This window comes from Rhinolophus ferrumequinum, chromosome 9, assembly GCF_004115265.2.
Source record: "Rhinolophus ferrumequinum isolate MPI-CBG mRhiFer1 chromosome 9, mRhiFer1_v1.p, whole genome shotgun sequence".
NCBI lineage: Eukaryota > Metazoa > Chordata > Mammalia > Chiroptera > Rhinolophidae > Rhinolophus > Rhinolophus ferrumequinum.
Genome location: NC_046292.1, coordinates 86615177 through 86634869, shown reverse-complemented (window position 1 = coordinate 86634869; position 19693 = coordinate 86615177). Strand labels below are relative to the sequence as shown.

The following is a 19693-nucleotide window of genomic DNA, read 5'->3' as shown; positions in this document are numbered from 1 at the left end:
CAATACTACCGATTTAAAATTATGAAAACAAAATTATGCAAACAAAAACAAAGCCGCAAGTAATGAATTATTCCCTTATTAGAAATCAGCCTTTTTAAGAGCATCCTAATGACAGTCTCTAGACTTGAAACACCACTTGAAGGGAGCTAGCACGTCCTGTTTCCTTTGCATGACGTTCTGGCAATGGTAGGTGGGCAGCTTTTGTGCACCCAGGAGGGATTATTTAGTTGTTTCAACCTGATATAATTCACTAAGCTTGTCATTATGAATTTAAGGGAAAAATATTTGAGGTTACAATTCACTCAATTTAGGAGCTAACTTTTCATTTTGAAGCTCTGGCTGTGACCTCCATATTGTTTCACTTCCTTTTCTAGAACTCACCTAAGGGATTTCACAGGAATCACACTCATAGCAGCTCTTGGGCACTTACTGGCCAGTTTCCTTAGTTTTGTTTTCGTAAACGCTTCCTGCTGGAGCTGCCGTGTACAACCAAGAGGTCACTGCAACTGCTCCTTCTTCTCTAGAATCCTCAAGGTGCAGCCGTCTGCATGAGCCTCAAGTTGTGTGTGTTATGTGCCCAAAGCATAGCAATTCAATCTATTTTCTCCTTAGTTTTCAGTGAGTGGTGACCAGGGGGTCACCTGGAAAACTTCCATATTACAAGGCAGCAGCAGAACCAGGTGAAGGCTGTGTTCCAATTTCAGCTTTGCCACTTAATACCGTGTTTCCCGAAAAGAAGACCTAACCGGAAAATAAGCCCTAGCATGATTTTTCAGGTTGACATCCCCTGAACATAAGCCCTAATGCGTCCTTTGGAGCAAACCTTAATATAAGACCCAGTCTTATTTTCGGGGAAACATGGTAGTTGAGTGATTTTTAGTAAGTTATTTAACTTGGGTATTCAATTTTCTCATCTGAAAAATGGGGATGCATCTATTTCAGTGTGTGGTTGTGATAATTAAGTAATCCATATTTATTAAACATCTACCATGTGCCATGTACTGTTTTTAGACTTGGTGATCTGGTGACCTAAATAAAATACTTGCTGTCATGAAGCTAACATCTGAAAAGGGTGACAGGTAATGGAAGGACAAGGTGATTCCAGACAGTGGTGAGGGGAGGACAAGAGAGTGATGTGAGGCGGTGCTTGCCTTCGATGAGGTGAGATGGTCAGGGAAAGCTAACGACCAGCAGGCGGCAAATGTGGGGGCTGAGACCTGGGCAGAGGGGCGCACTGCCAAGGCCGGGGCTGGAGGGAAGTGGAAGGGCGAGAGGCAGCAAGGACCAGATCCTGGAGGGTCTTCGGGCGATGGTGGAGACTGTGTTCATCTAAGTGCAACTGGAGGGCAGAGGAGGGTTCCAGCCTGTAGGGGCAGGACTGGCCCCATCAGCCTTTAAGTGCCCAGGGCCTGGGCGGAAAACAGTGGGGCAGGAGGGGCGGCACCCAGTGCCTGGCACAAACCCAGCTGTACATACAGGGGACTTATTCATTTTTTTAAAATAACAGATGGGAAGCTTGGGTTCCTTTAAATGAAAACTAATTTCAAGTATCTTCCAGCAATAATAATCTGTCTTGACTTTCTTAGAATATGTCAAATGACAACACATTCAAGTTTTAAAAATGGGCTCATTTTCTTTTTGGGCTACAGAGAAGCTGCCCACAACCACTGTGATTATCATACTTATCAGAAGAGGCTCGGGTAAACTTAACATTTACATTTATTCTGTTATAAAATGTATGCCCATTTACAAACATTAAAAAAAACAAAACCCACTACCTTACCACAAAAACTGCTTTATCATTTTGTATGTCTTTTTTTTCAGATAGATTTTAGATGAATTTGAAATTTATTTAACACTAAACATTTCAAATACTGTAGAAAAGAAATTTAAATGCTGGTTCTTACTGTCATAATTAAATTTGATTTTTTTTTCCTTTCAGCAGAAACTACTGAAAACATTAATTAGTCACAAAGACTAAATCTCCAGTTTGCACAGCCTCTAATCAAAAGTTACATTTTCTATGATGAAGAACGCATAATTCAGTTCTACCACTTACAATAAATCTTGGAAAGGCAAGTCTAGGTACTACTGACTCACAGATATATATACGAGGAAGTTAAACCCAAGGACCATCTCGGCTTGCCTAACAATGTTTCAGTGGCCAGACTACGCTGTCTCTACAATGACTGGGGACCTAAGCTCTCAATACGTGTGTGGGTGGGGCTGTGGGGGCTCCTAGGACCATCATCTGAAAGTCAACTAGCTGCCAGCCAAAAAGCACCTATAATATTTATCTTAAATAGTCTTTATCATAAAACAAGACTTTGTTATTTAAAATGTCTAAATTTTATATGCAGGAAATGTGTGAAGCTTTTTACAAATTCCAGGGGAAAATTAAGATCAATATTGTAGTTTTTGTTATTTTTCTTTTATTTTGCTTAATATGTTAGATACACTTTGTGCTTCTCATCTTTAAGACCTAGCAGTAATATGCATTTGCTCTTTAGGAAACATTTCACATTGCACACAAATACTTTGAAGGTCACCTTTAATTAAGGAGTATGTAAATTCAAAAAGATACATTTGACAGGACAACAGACCAGTTTTAGTGATAGGTCAGACTGATGGAAGCAACCAAGAAAAAAAGGTGCTTTGGGGTTTACAAAACTGGAAAAACTGTTATTTCTAGATACTTACAGAACAGGAACATTTCTCAAAGCTGCACATGTTTTATGGATTCACTACTCTAATTTCATTAAATAGAAAATCCTAAAATATAGCCAGATAACATTCTCAGTCAACAGTTAAAACCTCACACTTCAGAAGAAAGTTTTACCATAAGTAACCTGATTATGAAAGTTTTATCATAAATAACCCGATAAATAACCACATTTCGAGTGTGCAAGCACTAGAATTAAAATAGCAAACCCGAGACCTCCTAAAGTGAATTAGGAAATATATTTTGAACCAGAGGTATTTTGCCTATACTGAATGAATTCAGATTTCTTTAAAGTTCTTAAATTGTTAGATTTTGAGTGGAGAAGAGAACCGAAATCGAACTTAATTCATCGCAGAGCTAAAATTAGTTCTGAATTTATGAAATCCTTATGTGTGAGTCACCACATTTGGGTTTAAGATTTAATGTTGGGTAAAAGGGAGAGTCACTTAACTGAAGAATGACAAGATGGGGGAAGTTTATGGAGGGAAATAAACATCTGTGATTTGTTGGTCTGCGGTCACAATAAAAAATTTAAGTGAAAACGAATCACAGAATGGCACTAAGAAAATTATTTAGGTCTAGGAAATCAGGACTGAGGTAGGTAATAAACATAGTAACAGATGAAGCCATAAATAACAACTGCCACAAGAACTCTCCCAAGGCCAGACAGTGAGACAACGAGCCTGAGGTTGGGGTAACTCAATAAAACACGAAAAGGAGATCAGAGCGGGTCATAGAGGCCACGGGGAACCTGGGGGGCTGGTGCTCAATAGGTTACATGCATGAGTCAGGGCTGGAGAACGGAGACTGAAGAAGGCTGGCACGCAGGGAGCCATGAGACCCTGAGAGAACAGGTTTTGGGAGGGAGGAGGAGCTAAATTGAAGGAAACTTAAAAGATTGAAAGCCTGGTGAAGAAAAGGAAGCCAACAGCTTAGGAGATATTCTGACAAAAGGGAAAAAACAAAAAACAGAAATGCAGCTAGAGGGGCAAGGGAATCATGCAAAAGACTCAAGACAGGAAGGTTTTCATATAGGTGGACATAAGAGGAAAGAGGCCAGAGGTGGAGAGGGCGATGGGACAGGAGGTGCACGTCTGGAGATAAAATCTCTCAAGCATCTGTTAGACAGGACCTGGTGACAAGGAGCATGTCAGTAACAGCTGTGAGGGCACAGTGAGGTCTCCACTGTCCAGACACGACTGCGGCAGCACATGTACAGGACCTCTGGAAACCAGACCTACCGGGCCGTCAGCCACATGTGAGAAGCCATCGTAGTGACCAGAATGAGTAATTCTAGGCAGTGGCTTCATATAAACCAGATGTGTTATCCAGGTGGCATTCAACCAAGTTCCAAAGTCAAGTGAAAACATTCGCATGCGCCTTTGAGTGGTCGTCCCTCCACTGCGCGCAGACAGCATGGGGACGAGCACGTTCGCCTGCTGTAGATCTTACTTCCCACTTAGTGGAGACACTGCCATCATCTGGTGGGGCAAATTCAGAAAACATGGGACAGCACTTTTAGCCGTGAAAAGGTAACTCGATTACGAACAGGAGACATTACATGCAAGGCCTTAAAATACGTGCAACTATAATAAGCCCAGCAGAGTTCAAGGGGAGAGAAGTCCTGTTCCCACATGTACTGAGGATCACCGAGGATGACGGCAACGGATCCTTTCAGGAGAGCCACTGACGAGAGTATTTCTAAACATGGCTTGACTGTGGGCAGTGACAGACATGCCTAGCTCAGGGAAAGTTATCAAGCGAGTCCTAACAGGTGTGTCTATTTTGTGCGTTAACGTGAATGTGCTCCCTGACGAAGTATTCATATACCTTTCCCAACAAAGCTGGACAGACCCTGGGACCAAAGCAGCCTCTGGTCTCCTCGAGGCTGTTTCACCGCAGATAGCGGGGCCGTCTAGGGTAGCTGTGAGGGTTACATGCCAGTGTACGTGCAAAAGCACAGAGTGAATGCATGATACACATCTGCTCAATCAATTTCTCGCACTGCTTTCTAAAAGCCTTCAGAACTTGAGCACCTATTTCGACAAATGTTGATAGAACAAGTGATCAGACAAATGGATTTCTGAAAAGAATATGACCGATTCTCTTTGGGTGGCTCACAGTCTGAAGCTGAAAGAAATTCAAAAATGTTTCTGAATAGCAATGGCAGCACTGGAGAACACGTAGCCTCTCCAAGTGTTCTGAAGATAATTCTCGAGTGGATGTTCAGGCTCTAACAGATTTATGACGACGACAAAGACTCCCTTTGGAAGCCCTATCACTCTTGTTCATTGTTAAGTCCAGAGCTACCCACATTTCAGGTCCATCTAAATACTTCCACTCTTTAGTTAAAAAATACTGTTTAACTTTTCTGTTCAGTAGAATGTAACTGTCACTGCACATCCAAGTCCAAAAAGTGCCATATTCACTCCCCTTCACATGCTGCACAGATATTGTTCCTGCAGCAGCAGCAATTACATGGCTTCCTATGTACCAGTGTTTGAAGCCCAGCGTGGTTATGTATCTTGTTTCCAACTAAGTGGAAGGAGCTCGGATTTGAACTTAGGCAGCCTGACACGAATCCATTCTACACCCTAGTTCGTTTCTTTTGCTGAGTAAACTATAATTAAGGAAGAATCACTTAATAACACTGTACTACGTAAAGGTATGCAGATAACAGAATCAGACAATTTGGGACTGACACTCCAAGTATCTCTCAATTTAAAAGGCAAACACCACGACTCCAAAGGTGAGCTGCCTTCGGAAGGTCACTGATGGTTTGAGACCAGGGCTGACTACACGTCCTAATCCCCAAGCGAGCACACCATGCCACCTTTGTGTAACCTCACAGAGCTGCCAATGAAACAGGCCATCCCTGGGAATATTTCTGAACACAATCCCAAAGAAAAACTGGCCCACATTTTCTTCTTTATTTAAACACTTGTGATAGGTTTCCACTGATAATTGCGAACTAGAAGCTGAGAATAAAAGTCAAACAAGATACAGAGCTCACAGTCCAGCAGAAGGATAGGCAGGTCAACAGGATGACAGACTGTCATATGTACTGCTACGTAAAGGACAACAGGGGAACAAAAAAGCCCTAGTCAAATCATCTTTGGCTGTGATTTATGGACTTTAAATAAAGAGCTGTCCTTAGGTGATAAGATTTTCTAGGTGATAGATTTTCTTTTTAAAACTCCATGGCGCCGAGTAAAGGAAAGCCTTATTTGAACAGAAAGAAGACAGAAGCCGAACATAATCCCAGTTCTATCACTATCCGGCTGTATAACCCAGGACAGGTACTTCACTCTCATCTCTACCAAGAAGGTGAAGTTTTCAACCTTTTATAATTTGAAAGCCCAAATTAGGAATCTATTTTAAAGAAAATGTTTTCAAAGACAATGATTTTGTTAATCAGGGGGACATCTAAAGAGGTGTGTCATTGCTAGAGATCTTAAATAGGGCATTGTGGGTAACTATTCTATAAAAAAACGGTGTCAAATTTCAAATAATTATATAGTATCCATACGACACAAACAACACATAAATTGATTTATAACAGCTCAGAACTCTGGAGTTTTAGTGTTCTGGAATTGAGTGGCATGTCTGCAGTACTGTACAGTACAGCAAGAGTGTGTGTGTGTGTGTGTGTATTATACATATTCACTATGGAGGTTATTTGAACAGATTGCTGGATTCTGGAAAACCAAGTGTTTGTAAGCTGCCCAAATGCTTGGTTTTACATTTCTAAAACATAGTGCAAGAAAAAGAACGTGTGAGTTTTAGAATAAGATAGCTCTGAATCCATACTCAATGTACAACCTTGTACAGGGTTCTTGAACTCAGGAGGCTTTGTTTTTTCCATCTATGAAATGAGAATAGTATCACCTTCCTTCAGTGGGGTGTCGTGGCTTCTGAGATGATAATTGAAAAGTCCCAGCACAACATAGTGCGGGCTGATGATGTTTAATAAATGAGTTCCTCTCCTATGGCTTGAGGGGAAAAAAAGGCAGCTAAATGGTACCGAAACCATAGTGCCATATTCCTAAATAATCCCCAAATCTAGAAAAACTCCAGAGCTTCAAATTACATAATTACTGTAAAAGTTCAACTTTTTGTGTTAAAGAGGATAAAAATCATGCAAATGCTAATTAGTGAAGTTCTTAAGAATCCCAAAGAAACAATTATTTAGATATCTGTAAGTCAATTAAGTTTTGTTCTTCCTTCCTAACGTCCTCTAAAAAGGCCAGAGGATGTTCTTAGGAAAGGATCAGCTTAAACCTAACATTCCACTACACCAGTAACAAGGGTCTTGTTTGTATGTCAGCCTGTTCTTCACTAAGCTGGAGATAAGTTAAAAAAAAGCAGGATTTAATAAAATTAGAACAAATTTATTAACTTTACAGCTATAAATGATGCTGTCCCAAACTGTAGCAAATTACTTCAAGTGTACCTGGAAATGTTTTAAAATGTAAACTAACATCTAATTTTGGACTAAAATTAAAGCTGAAAAATCAAGGGTGCAACCTATCAAAGTCTTGGTGAGAGATGTGTATTGCTGAGTTCATGGTAAAAAAAAAAAAATTACATCATTATTTAAATGCATTAATCAAGTAAATTTTCCTTCATACCAAGGGTGTGGGTATCACTGTACCACAAAAAACGAACGCTCTGTAAGAGGCTTGCCTATTATCACATGTACCTACTGCTGTGGCTCCAAAATAACACAAGGCATTAAATAAAGGTTTCGCTGTCACATTACCCCCATCTATTTCTCCCAGAGGCAAAATACACTTCCGGCTGATGCACTGCAAACACACCTTCAAGGCAGTAGCTTTTCAATGTTTTGGATTTTTTTTAAGATCTAAATTTACCTTTTCCTATCAAAGTCACTATTTTCTGAAGCTTATTTAAAATTAAAAACTTCACTAAAATCAAGTCAAGGCTCCTTTCCTTCTGATTTGTTTTCCTCAAGCTTTTACTTTGGAGGTCCCACTTCCTTTTCCCCCTCCAACACTTCGAGGGCAGGAATAGTCGTAAAAGTCACTTACTATGTATGCAAGACCATGAAATGAATGATGAAGCTATACAACCAAAGCAAGATCCATGCTTTATGAACACATTATTCTCACATCTGAATCGATACACAAGATTCTTAGTTCATTTTACAGATTCTCAAATCAAGTTGTTCAAAAGGTAAATTCTGAAACCATAGTTGACGTACGTAGCAAATGGATATATCAAAACAAACAAAAACTTCATCCAAATATTTACATTTAAAAAATAGGCTACTTATTAAGTGTGCTTGAACAAACCATGTGTGGAATTGAATTCCATTTAGTATGGAGTTAGTTTCTGCTAAACACATACTAGAGAAGACCCCTGGCATCTGAGTTTTCAAGTGTTCCCAATCTATGCTAAAAAAATAAAACATGAGAATTTCAGAGGCACTGATTTGAACCTCGGAAGTGGAAGGGCTGTTATGTAAGGCAAATTACTTAGGAGTCAGGAGGGCCGGCACCTGTAACTCAGTGTGGCTTTGCCACTGCCTCAGTATCACCAGGTATTCAACAGAACTCTCCAGAGGTCATTTAAATTTTGTAATTACACCTCACTGCATTATGTTCTAGTAGTTTCACAAACTTGGACATTCACAATAATGTTCTGAATATATTCCTTGAGAAGCTGGAGGGTCTCCTATGTTACATTAAACAAAAAACCATGCAGTTTCTTAGAGCTCATAGAGCCTTTTCAAAATAAACTACGGATCATACAGCCCAATGAAAAACTCAAACACTGTATATTACAGGTATAGAAAGTTTATAATTCAGCAACGCCAACACAGGTAATCTGACACCCTTTGCTCCTACTTGCAATGCGATTAATAACTGTACAGTAACTTCTATTTTATTGTCATTGGCTTTGGCTCAGACGTTTAAATACTTAACAGCTTGGATTTTTTGGTGTTTTGTTTCGTTGTTTTTGTGAGGGCGTGGCTGGAGGAGGGAACTATGATGGAGATGGGTTGGTTCATTATAATGAAGACCAGCAGGAATTAAGGAGCCACTAAAATTTCACTGACCATTTCCTTACAACACATAGGTGGGAGAATATGGCTTAAAGACAGAGGGAAACGCCTCCTATTTGTTCGTACTATTATATTTTACCCTCTTCCAGTCTGACAATAACGTCAAACTTAATTTACTACGTAGGGCAAGAGTAACTCTCTCTCAGAGGATCTTATGAAGTCTAATTTCATTTTGATTCTTAGATCTTAAGTGCTTAGTTCTGGAATTCTTCAGATTAACTAAAAAAAGGTAATATCAACAACCAAAATCCCCAAAAGATTAGATAAAAACAATTGGTTAGCCATTTTAAAAATACCCAACTAATTTTTTTTAAACAAATTAGAATTAGTTGGAATATATCTCTGCCCCTATAAATGGATCTCTTGCGTAGTCTGTAGACCAAGGCAACTTTTCTTAAGCACAATGTTTCTATTAAGGAGAGAAAAATGATCTCTTAAAAAACAAAACAAAAAACTAAGTAGGTCTAAAATCATTCCAAAGTTATCCCTTGGATCAGAAACAAAAACAACAATGGACAACACAACAACTCAGTTTCCACAAACATACCATTTTCTTTTTGATAAAAAAAGAGACTGAGGTTGATTTTATATATTAAAATCAGGAGAATTTTCATGGTTCACAATTTTGTTGCTAGAGATCCCAAATTCCTTGAACTCATTAGGGAAGTTTTCTGAAGGTGCGTATCATAGTAAACAGTAGCAAAATACCAAAACAGTTGTATTGCTAAAAAGCAGCTACTCCTGCTTGTGCCTTTAGAATACTAGTTGTAAACCAGCAACAATAACAAAATGCTAATTTGTGCCATAAATTGGCATTTGAGCTATTCTAAGGAAAAAGAAAAGCAAATTGTTTTCTTAAAAAACAGTCTAAGGCAGGACATCTATAATCATATTGGGCAAATATTGATTTGGGGGAGAAAATAACCAAAAAACAAGAGACAAGAGCATTATATTTAGTATTCTAAAGGTATCCTTCAGTCAGTTCAACAATGATTCTGGTAAGACCAACTGCTCACATACATACACACGCACACACATAGATTTTAATGGTTTTAAAAAAACCCAAATGTGTTACTTTAGAAAAATGAATGCAGTGCATTTTCAGCAATATTATCGCCATAGACTCTGCTTGCTCAGTCCACACATAAGTAGTAGTTGCCTTCTATGGTGATATGGCTTCTCTGCACTAATTCCCATCAGGCCGAAAAACATTAGGGCAGGTTAAGTAAAGACTGAATTGTTGCACAAAGGAACATTTACTCATCAGATCCCACGGATCTCTTCTGTGCCCGTTTCCTGGGCAACCTTCTTGGTGAAGCTTTGTCTGGAAGAAAAGAGAAAGTTTTAACTTGCCTGACTATTTTAAGTATATTGGATTCAAAAGACATTTAAAAAAGCATTTCCCTTCAATGTTACAATTAAGTTAAAAAAACAAATACACGTGCAAGAATATCATGTAATAGTACATGCCTCTCTCCTAGTTTAGGTATTTTAACTAATCTTTAAAATAATCCTTCAAGAGGTACCTCAATTAAAATGAAACTTTGCAATTAGGGTGGGAAAAGACCTAATCTTGATTATTGGTAATGTTGAAGCCATCCCCCCAAAATCTTCTTGAATTCTACAATTTACCATGTCTGTACCTGCATAAATAAACACTTTAGAAATAGTGTAAAAGCAGGGGAAGTAAAAGCTAAAATAAATGAATGGGACTACATCAAATTAAAAAGCTTCTGCACAGCAAAAGAAACCATCGACAAAGAGGGAACCAACCGAATGAGAGAAGATATTTGCATACAATGCCTCCAATAAGGTGCTAATATCTAGAATATATAAGGAACTCACACAACTCAACAACGAAAGAAACCAAACAATCCAATTAAAAATGGGCGGAGGACCTGAACAGAATTTCTCCAAAGAGGATATACTGTGTTTCCCTGAAAATAAGACCTAGCCGGACCATCAGCTCTACTGCATCTTTTGAAGCAAAAATTAATATAAGACCCAGTATTACATTATATTACACTGTATTATATTATACCTGGTCTTGTATTATATAAGATCTGGTACATTAGATTAGATAAGATCTGGTCTTATATTAATTTTGCTCCAAAAGACGCATTAGAGCTGATGGTCCAGCTAGGTGTCATTTTCAGGGAAACACAGTATACATGGCCAATAGACATATGAAAAGATGCTCAACATCACTAATAATCAGAGAAATGCAAATAAAAGCCACAAACAGGTATCACCTCACACCAGTTAGAATGGCTATCATCAAGACAAATAAGTGTTGGAGAGGCTGTGGAGAAAAAGGAACCCTCATACATGTTGTTGGGAATGCAGATCAGTGCAGCTGCTATGGAAGGCAGTGTGGAGGTTCCTCAAAAAATTACGAACAGAATTACCATATGACCCAGCAATCCCTCTCCTGGGTATCTACCCAAAAAATCTGAAAACATTTAACTGTAAAAATATAGGTGCTCCAATGTTCAGCTTTATGTACAGTGGCCAAGACATGGAAACAACCAAAGTGTCCTTCAATCGATGACTGGATAAAGAAGATGTGGTATATACACACAATGGAATACTCGTCTACCATAAGAAAAGATGAAATAGGGTGACCAGTTGGCTCAGTGATTGGAGTGCGGTGCTCATAACACCAAGATCGCCAGTTCAAGTCCTACATTGGCCAGTGAGCTGTGTCCTCCACTAGATTGAACACAACAACTTGACTTGGAGCTGAACTGTGCCCCCCACAACTAAATTGAAAAACAATGACTTGACATCCTGGAAAAACATACTGTTTCCTAATAATTCCCCAATTAAAAAAAAATATGAAATAGTGCCATTGCAACAACATGGATGGATCTTGAGATTATTATGCTAAGCGAAATAAATTGAGAACCATATGACTTCACTCATATGTGGGATATAAAACTGAAAGCAACAAAGGAGCAAGACAAACAAAGACGAAACAAAAACTCATAGATACAGACAATAATTTAGTGGTTATCAGAGGGTACGGGGTGAGGGGGTAAACGGGTGGTAGATGAGGGTAAATGGGATCAAATATGATGATGGAAGGAGAACTGACCCTGGGTGGTGAGCACACAGTGTGATATACAGATGATGCACTACAGAATTGTACACTTGAATACTAGTATGTAATTTTACTATTGTCACCCCAATAAATTTTAATTAAAAGAAATAGCGTAAAAGGTATTAAATATGCAGTTCAAAAAACATATTGGTTATGAATTAAAGACAATTATCTACAAATGTAGCCATGTAGTTTGCATAATATTGGCAATTTCATAAATTTACCTGGAATAAGCAGCAGGATAAAGGATTACAGTATATATCAATACTAAAACAATCCTACACAGATAAACATTATCTTTTTACCTCTCTTTATCGTATGTTAGCGTCTTAGTGGGGTCTAGTAAACAAGAAATTGGTGAGTTTCTTCTACTTCCATTTAGTAAGGAGTCATCTTTAAGATTCTTTAAAAAATGAAGGGCTGTCTTCTCTCTGACCATTGTCTTTTCTTATTTTGTACAAGCACTTTTCATATTAGGAAGATACGCTCTCTTTGTGGAGTAAGTTATAAACCACAAACTTTAATTACTTTTCCAGTTTAAAAAAAGTGAAGGGCTAGAAAAGTAAGTTTTCGCCCGCGTATGGGGTTCATTTCATGAATAATAGTACGAAAAAAATGTGCCTAAAAGATCTTTATATTTTTTAAAATCACTATATCATACCCATATTTAAAAAACATATAATTGATTTTTATCAAGCATATTTAGAAACTGAAAGTTCTTTTTAAAACTCTGCTTAAGAGTTAATGACTCAGAAATATTAAGACTGAGTCTACAAATCACATGAAAACTGACCTTTATTAAATAGCTCAGTAATGTTGTGTTTAGGGGGTTCAACTTGCCTAAAACTGAGAATAGAAGCATTTTTCTGATGAAGATAGCCTACAACTTCTGCCTTTACGTGGACCAATTTTAAATAATTTTTAAAAATAAATATGCTGAATATAATTTTTGAGGACTCAAAAGAACTTTAGAATCTAACAGCCATCTGTGTGAACACAGCTGTTACTATGCAGATGTGAAGTGGTGATTACTGACTTCCAACAATTTCAACCACCTGCAGAAGGTTTTAAAATATGGCAATACATGGGGGAAAAAAACAAAAATAAAAACCCTTCATCACCTGCCTGTCTAGAACATCAAAGTTAAGCAGCAGACAAATGAGAAACAGAGTAAGAGAGCATCCTGGAGTCACTCAACTTTTGGGAAAATGGCTCCAAATATCTCAACAGCCCAGTAAACGGCATTTTATTTCAGCACAGAACAACAGCAGGTGTGTACAATGACTCTTTTCAGCCCATTCCCCCACTTCCTGCCACCACCCCCAAATCCTAAAAAACTTAAGAAGAATCCAACAAATTATTTAAGGTCAAAACATTTCAGGTTTCAAGAGGGTAGAAAAAAATGTTATGAAAAAAGAAATCACTTAAGTTAAAAAAAAAAACCCCAAAACTTAAAAACATAATGTTTAATGATGTTAAATAAATGTGGCATGTCTGAAAATTGCTTGCACTGCCCATTTAAAGGGAAGATGTTAAAGAAATACGCCTAATCAATTATAGTAAAATCGTAACTCACTGCAACTTATTCCTTTTCAGAACACAAAGGCAAAAATGTTAGCAGAAACTTAAACCAGTCCCTCATGCCTTTCTCAGACTGCATAATCTATCTGATTCCCTATTTTACCTAGAGGATTAGTTCTAAATATTAGGTTGGTGCCAAAATGTGGTTTTTGCAATTATCTTTCACCTTTTAAACTGCATTGACTTTTGCAGCAACCTAACAGCTTTCAGATGGACTTTTTTATTGAGATATAAATTGCACGTTTTCTGATGGATCCGTGAGTTAAACAAGAAAGTAAAATCACTTAAAATTAAGACTTCATTCTTATAGTTTCTGATTAAGGTTTTCCTATGTATAGTATACTTAGAACACTAGTAATAATTAAGCAAATATCCTATAATTGTCTATTAAAATCAGCTAACCTGTCACTTAAAAAGACTTCAGGGAGGTTGAAGTACCCTAATCTGAAATACAAAACATATCAGGAAAAAACTTAGTAATGGATTCAAATTGTTTCAAACCACCCCTTCTTCCTTTACATTCTGAGGAGGCACAGACATGAAAAAGCTCTTGCCAAATTAAATATTGGTGTTTTAAATACCCTACTTCTCACACCACCTCTCTCCAAAAGTAACTCCTCAAAGCCCGAGAAGCCTTCTGCTTCCAGGCACACCCTCTGCTCCACTATCTTCAAAATACCTCTCAGGGGGCAGCTGGATGACTCTGTTGGTTAGAGTGCGTGCTCTTGACAAAAGGGTTGACGGTTTGATTCCCACATGGGATGGTGGGCTGCACCCCCTGCAACTAAAGATTGAAAACGGCGACTGGATGGCGCCCTCCACAACTAGACTGAAGGACAACGACTTGGAGCTGATGGGCCCTGGAGAAACACACTGTGCCCCAATATTCCCCAATTTTAAAAAAAGCATCTTGGTTTTCTCCATTCTAGTCTCAAATATGCAAAGCACTTATCTTTGAAAGAAATGGCTTTTTCCTAAATCACCTGCAATTTGGCTCAATCCCTTTATTCTAAGAAAACCTCATTCTAAGACAGTGGTTCTCAAAGTGTGGTCTGGAGCAGCAGCCTCAAAATCACCTGAGAACTTAGATATGCAAATTCTTGGGTCTCACCCCAGACCTACTCAATTGGAAACTCTAGGGAGTGGGGCTCAGCAAGCTTAACAAGCAGTCCAGGTAATTCTGAAGAATGCTAAAATTTAAGACTGCTCCAAGGAATCAAGTGTAAGAGGGGAAACAAACAAACAAACAAACAAAAAAACAAGCATACAAAATTAAAAATACTGTTAAAGTTGAAAATAGCAATGATTTTATGATTTGAATAAATATGCATTTTCTAGGTCAGTTCATAGAATGGGTCTAGAAACAATGTCACCAAGTATCAATAACATCCTTAAAGTCTAGATTTTCATTTCTAGTGTCATCCAGGGGTCCTTGGAGAAACAGCTAGCTCCATGTCTAGGTAGAGAAGGTATGAAAATTTGGATTCTTTTGTTGAGTCAGCAAAGATAGTAAATGGGAAAAGACTGGAGGCAGTTCAAAATGGCAGCCAACAGCCAAAACTGTAACAATTTGAGCATCAATAATATAGTCAACTAAAACATACTGATTCTATGAAAATCTGAATTTAGAAACAATAATCAAAAAACAAAGGAGAAAATTAGAAAAACTCATCTGTCACCATTTTGGGTGGCTTTTATAGACTCTGAAAATTGGAAAATAAAGGGAAAAACTTAGCATTTATCCTGCTTTTTCAGTAATAACTGTTTGTAGGGTAATCAAAAAGTCCCACTTGATGACGGAAAGTTCTATTTTACAAAAGAATGGCAGTTAGTAAAAATAAAAATCTTTATTGAAAATCATCACAACCTCTGAAACACTGATTCGTGAGAGATTAAAAACTGGTGAATGGTTTAGAGAACTGGGCATCTGTGTGACGCCAAAGTACCACACAGTAACTTCTAGGTTTTAAGAAGCAAAAAGACCTCACCTTTCCTGGTCACATGGGAAGTGCATGTGGCTACCACCCTAATCTAGCACTCAATTTAGCGTCACTAATGAATGATGGGAAAATCAGATACTGTTTCTTGATGTAATGGAGGAAGAAATGCTCATGAGCTATGATTAGTATGCTATTAGCCAAAAAAGATCAACTTTAATTCAATCAAACCTATAGATTTATCTTCCAGGTTAAATAAATTTTAGCTAAAAGACACCAGGGAAAAACAATCAGACAAAACTGGAAGGCAGGAATTTTTAGGACCTTATTACTCAGTGTGATCAGTGGGTCACTGGGAGCTTATTTATTAGAAACACCAACACTTTGGCCCCTCTAGAGCTGCTGAATCCAAACCTGCGTCGTAAGATTTCCAAATTTGTACACAGTTAATGTTAGAGAAGCCCTTTTCTACAGGACAAGTGGCCAATCTCTTGAGCCGTAGAAAATTAAAAGGGTCCTAAAGGATATAACAACCAGATGCAATGCATCATCTTATGTTGGAAAAAAGTTATAAAGAGTATTTTTGAAACAATTAAAGAAATTTCAATATGGATTGGTTGTTACATATAATAAAATACTAAACCTTTAAATGTGATGTTTCTGTCAGAAAAATGGTATTTCTTTGCAAACTGAAATATTTTAGAGGTAGTGTATGTAGACAAAAAAGGAGCTCTGTAATAAATCAAACTGAAAGTCACCTCACAGGGTGATCTGATCATAAATTCCTAACTGGGCAGGTCAGGGTGGGTAGTCCCGCCTCAGGCCTATAACTTCCCTAGTGAAAGGCTTATCTTTGCCTTAAGCAAGCCCAGTCTATTGTGCACCTAGCTTAACACACCTTTGAAATAAATGCCCCTTTTTCAGAGGCTGGAAAGTGTAACTACCCTCCAGAGAGCACAGTCTTGTTAACGACCCTGTAATCCAAGCATGTTTCCCCGCCTTGCTTTCTCCCACTTCATGTACGCTTCCTTACATTCCCTCCTTAATTTCAAATGTATAAAAGAAACTGCAAACTGTCATTCTGCAGAACATTTGAGATCTTGCTTCCCGGCATATCATCAATTAGGCTCAAATAAACTCATAAAAATTCTCTGCAGGTTTGAAAGTTTCTTACATTGACATGTGTCATTGTGTCTATAATTTAAAGTACCTCAAATCAAAAAAGCAAGTTTAAAAAGATAGCTTTTGTATAGAAAAAAGATATCTATACTCTAAAAGAACAAATCATGTTTTTGCCAACTATACTTATTTTTTCACACCCTTCTCCTTAACCTCTGTGCCCAATTTCTGAAATGCTCTCAGGACCCCTTTGATTTCACAGGATGAGGCTCCACCTAGGGCTCCCAGGGTTTGCTATAAAATTAATTAATAGTGAGAAAAGACTGTAGCTATGGGTGTTATGTCCTTTCTGGCTATTTTCAAATTCCCCAAAACAATCAACAAATAACATGCCTCTCAATGATAAGCTTGTAGAGGACAAAGCATGGAAGCCTTCTTGGATTTGATAAAACATTTTATCGCCCTAAATGGGTAATTGGATTAGCTCAATGCTGGTTAGAAGTTCTGTTGTCCATGAAGTTTTTTTTAAAAACAAGGAATTTCACTTAAATGGGAAAATAAAGGAATAATAAAAGTGTCTTTGGTGGCAAAACATGGAGGTCCTCAGGCTAGACAATCAGATTTTGAGCAAGAAAAGGAAGTGCTGTTAAAAATATTTAGTGACTTTAATTGTACCCATCTTTGAGTATTAAGTCTCACTGGGAAAATACATGGGCTTTAGAATGAGACAAATGTAGCTGTGAATCATGGCAAGTTACTTTTTTCTTAGGAGCAATTTCTCACCAACTGACCTTGCAGCAGAGTGCAAGAAGACACCTAACATAAGTTAAATTCTATCCTTCAACAAGACCTCCCCTGACTCTAATGTGGTCCCTTTTCCTAACGTGCAAGTTGTCCGTATTATTCAATCTAGCACATAATCACATACTATATGATTATTCAAGTATTTCATGTATGTGCATTATTTTCCTCAAGTAGAAATGTAAATTCTTGAAAAAAATAGTAACTTTCTTAACTCCTGTTTAACATACCCTCGACCTAGTAGAGAATTATGACAGTAGATACTTAGTACTTGCCGAATGAAAACATAATTGTACATGATTTGAATTTTGCTCTATAAATGTAACAAGTTGCAGCATTTAAGTTCATAAATAACAATGGCAGGGAGAAAGATAGTACAAAACCAACCTCCCAATCTATTTGTCATGTAAAAATTCTTTTGAAGAGGTTGACTCCACAGCTGTTACAGTGACTTTGATTAATTATAATTTTTTAATGCTTTTCAAATGTAGTTTCAGCTAATTTTGTGTAAGACATTTAAAATAGAATTGTATTTGAAGAAATCATATATTTCAAGATACCACAGGCTTCATAATTTTGATGCATTGTAAAGAGGTTATGGTCTACATTTCAACCCAATTCTATTTTTTGCTACACTGAAGTCAGGATGACATGGGAGATTTGTCCTTACAGAAGATGTACTCCCATAACTTCAGCTACCACCCATGCTGTATGTCCCATCTGCCCACGTGTGTTCTAAACACAGCTTCCAAAGGCTTCCTTATCTGGGAGTTCCACGAGCTCCTACATTCAGCAGATCCAATCCCACCTCACCTCTCCCGCATGCACTCTCACTCCTCTGCCTGATTCCCCACATTAACAGGCTCATCTCCCACCCAGCAGCCACACTCAGAGAACTCTTTCACTCCTCCCTACGACACCCAAGTCTCCAAAAGCCCAGACTGTTCCACTGCTGAAGCATCTTTCTGCTCCCTTTTACTCTCATCACTACTGCCTTAGTTTAGGCCCTACTGCCTTCTCTGTGTTTTTTTAAATCATCTTGCCGTAACTCCTGCTTGCTAGCCATTCTCCACAAAATAATCGTAATTTCTTCTAAAACATAAATTTGTTATTTCTCTGCTTTAAAGTATCTGATGGCTGCCTTGTACCTAGAAGGAAAGTCAAAAGTCCTTAGCATAGCACATAAAACCTTGAAGACTCCTCACCCAACTTTTCAAGACTCTGGCCAAATGTCAAGCCCTTCTGTGAAGGATTTCCTATTCTCCTAGAGGAGGGGTGCTTCCTATGCTCTTATTACTGTGTACCCACTTTTTTTTTAAATTTTCTTTTAGGGAGGGCGCAGCTCACAGACGCCCATGTGGGGATCGAACCGGCAACTTTGGTGTTATGAGCACCATGCTCTAACCAACTGAACTAACCCTCTACTTTGTACCCACTTTTAATAAAGCACCTACCACACTGTAATTATGTTTCAATAGAGAGAGCTCACTGAAAATAATAAGGAAACAATTCAATCTGTAAACCCAGAAAGAACTTGAACCCAAGCCAATTCTCAGGAAAAGAAATACTAAGTGGCCAATAAATACCTGTAAAGAAGCCAAGCCTCATTCTTAATTGTAATGAAAAAGAGACACAATTTTGTATCATACGAACAGATTAAAACATTTGATGATAATTGAGAATAAATGACAGTGGAGGAGAAACAGGCAGTATTGTACATTAATGAGAATATAAACTGGCACTGTCTTTTGGGAGAAAAATGGGATACTTTCCATAAAAATTAAAATATACATCATCTTGGAACTAGATATTTTACTTTTAAGAAATAATCCCATGGGGGGAGTGGGTGAAATGGGTGAAGGGGGTTAAGAGGTACAAACTTCCAGTTATAAAATAAGAAAGTCACGGGGATGCTATACTGTATTGTATATTTGAAAGTTGCTAAGAGAGTAGGAAAAAAAATTGTAACTATGTGTGGTGATGGATGTTAACTAGATTTATTGTGGTGATCATTTTGCAACATATACAAATATCGAACCATTATACTGTACACCTGAAACTAATATCATGCTATATGTCAATTATATCTCAATTTTTAAAAATCCCATAAATTTAAGAACCTTCATTCCATTTTTAAAAAATAAATGACTACATATGAGCACTTAGTACTATCTGATAATTATACCTCACTCACCTTTGTACTACTACTTTAGGTAGCACCAAATTATTTAAGTCCTGGCTCCACCTCTTAGTGGCTATATGACAAGCTTCCTCATTACAGATTTACTTTTAAGAGTGAAAAACTGGAAATAACAAACATTCTTCAATACAGCAATACGGAA

General features: G+C 37.8%; 1 protein-coding gene across 5 annotated transcripts in view; it reads right to left on the bottom strand.

Annotated features, from left to right (window-relative positions):
• The window catches only part of SSR1 (signal sequence receptor subunit 1), a 39275-nt gene that overhangs the window by 5499 nt on the left and 14083 nt on the right, over positions 1-19693 (bottom strand). For 2 of the 5 annotated variants that reach the window (XM_033113575.1, XM_033113577.1), the window contains 2 exons: positions 10071-10134; positions 2535-4203 (listed from right to left, as the gene is read on the bottom strand). In XM_033113575.1, the coding sequence (XP_032969466.1) occupies positions 4200-4203; positions 10071-10134 (68 nt within the window). In that variant the 3' untranslated portion in view covers positions 2535-4199. Of the gene's footprint in view, positions 1-2534; positions 4204-7812; positions 10135-19693 lie in introns of those variants that run through there. The other 3 variants (XM_033113572.1, XM_033113574.1, XM_033113576.1) reach the window with 2 other exon arrangements.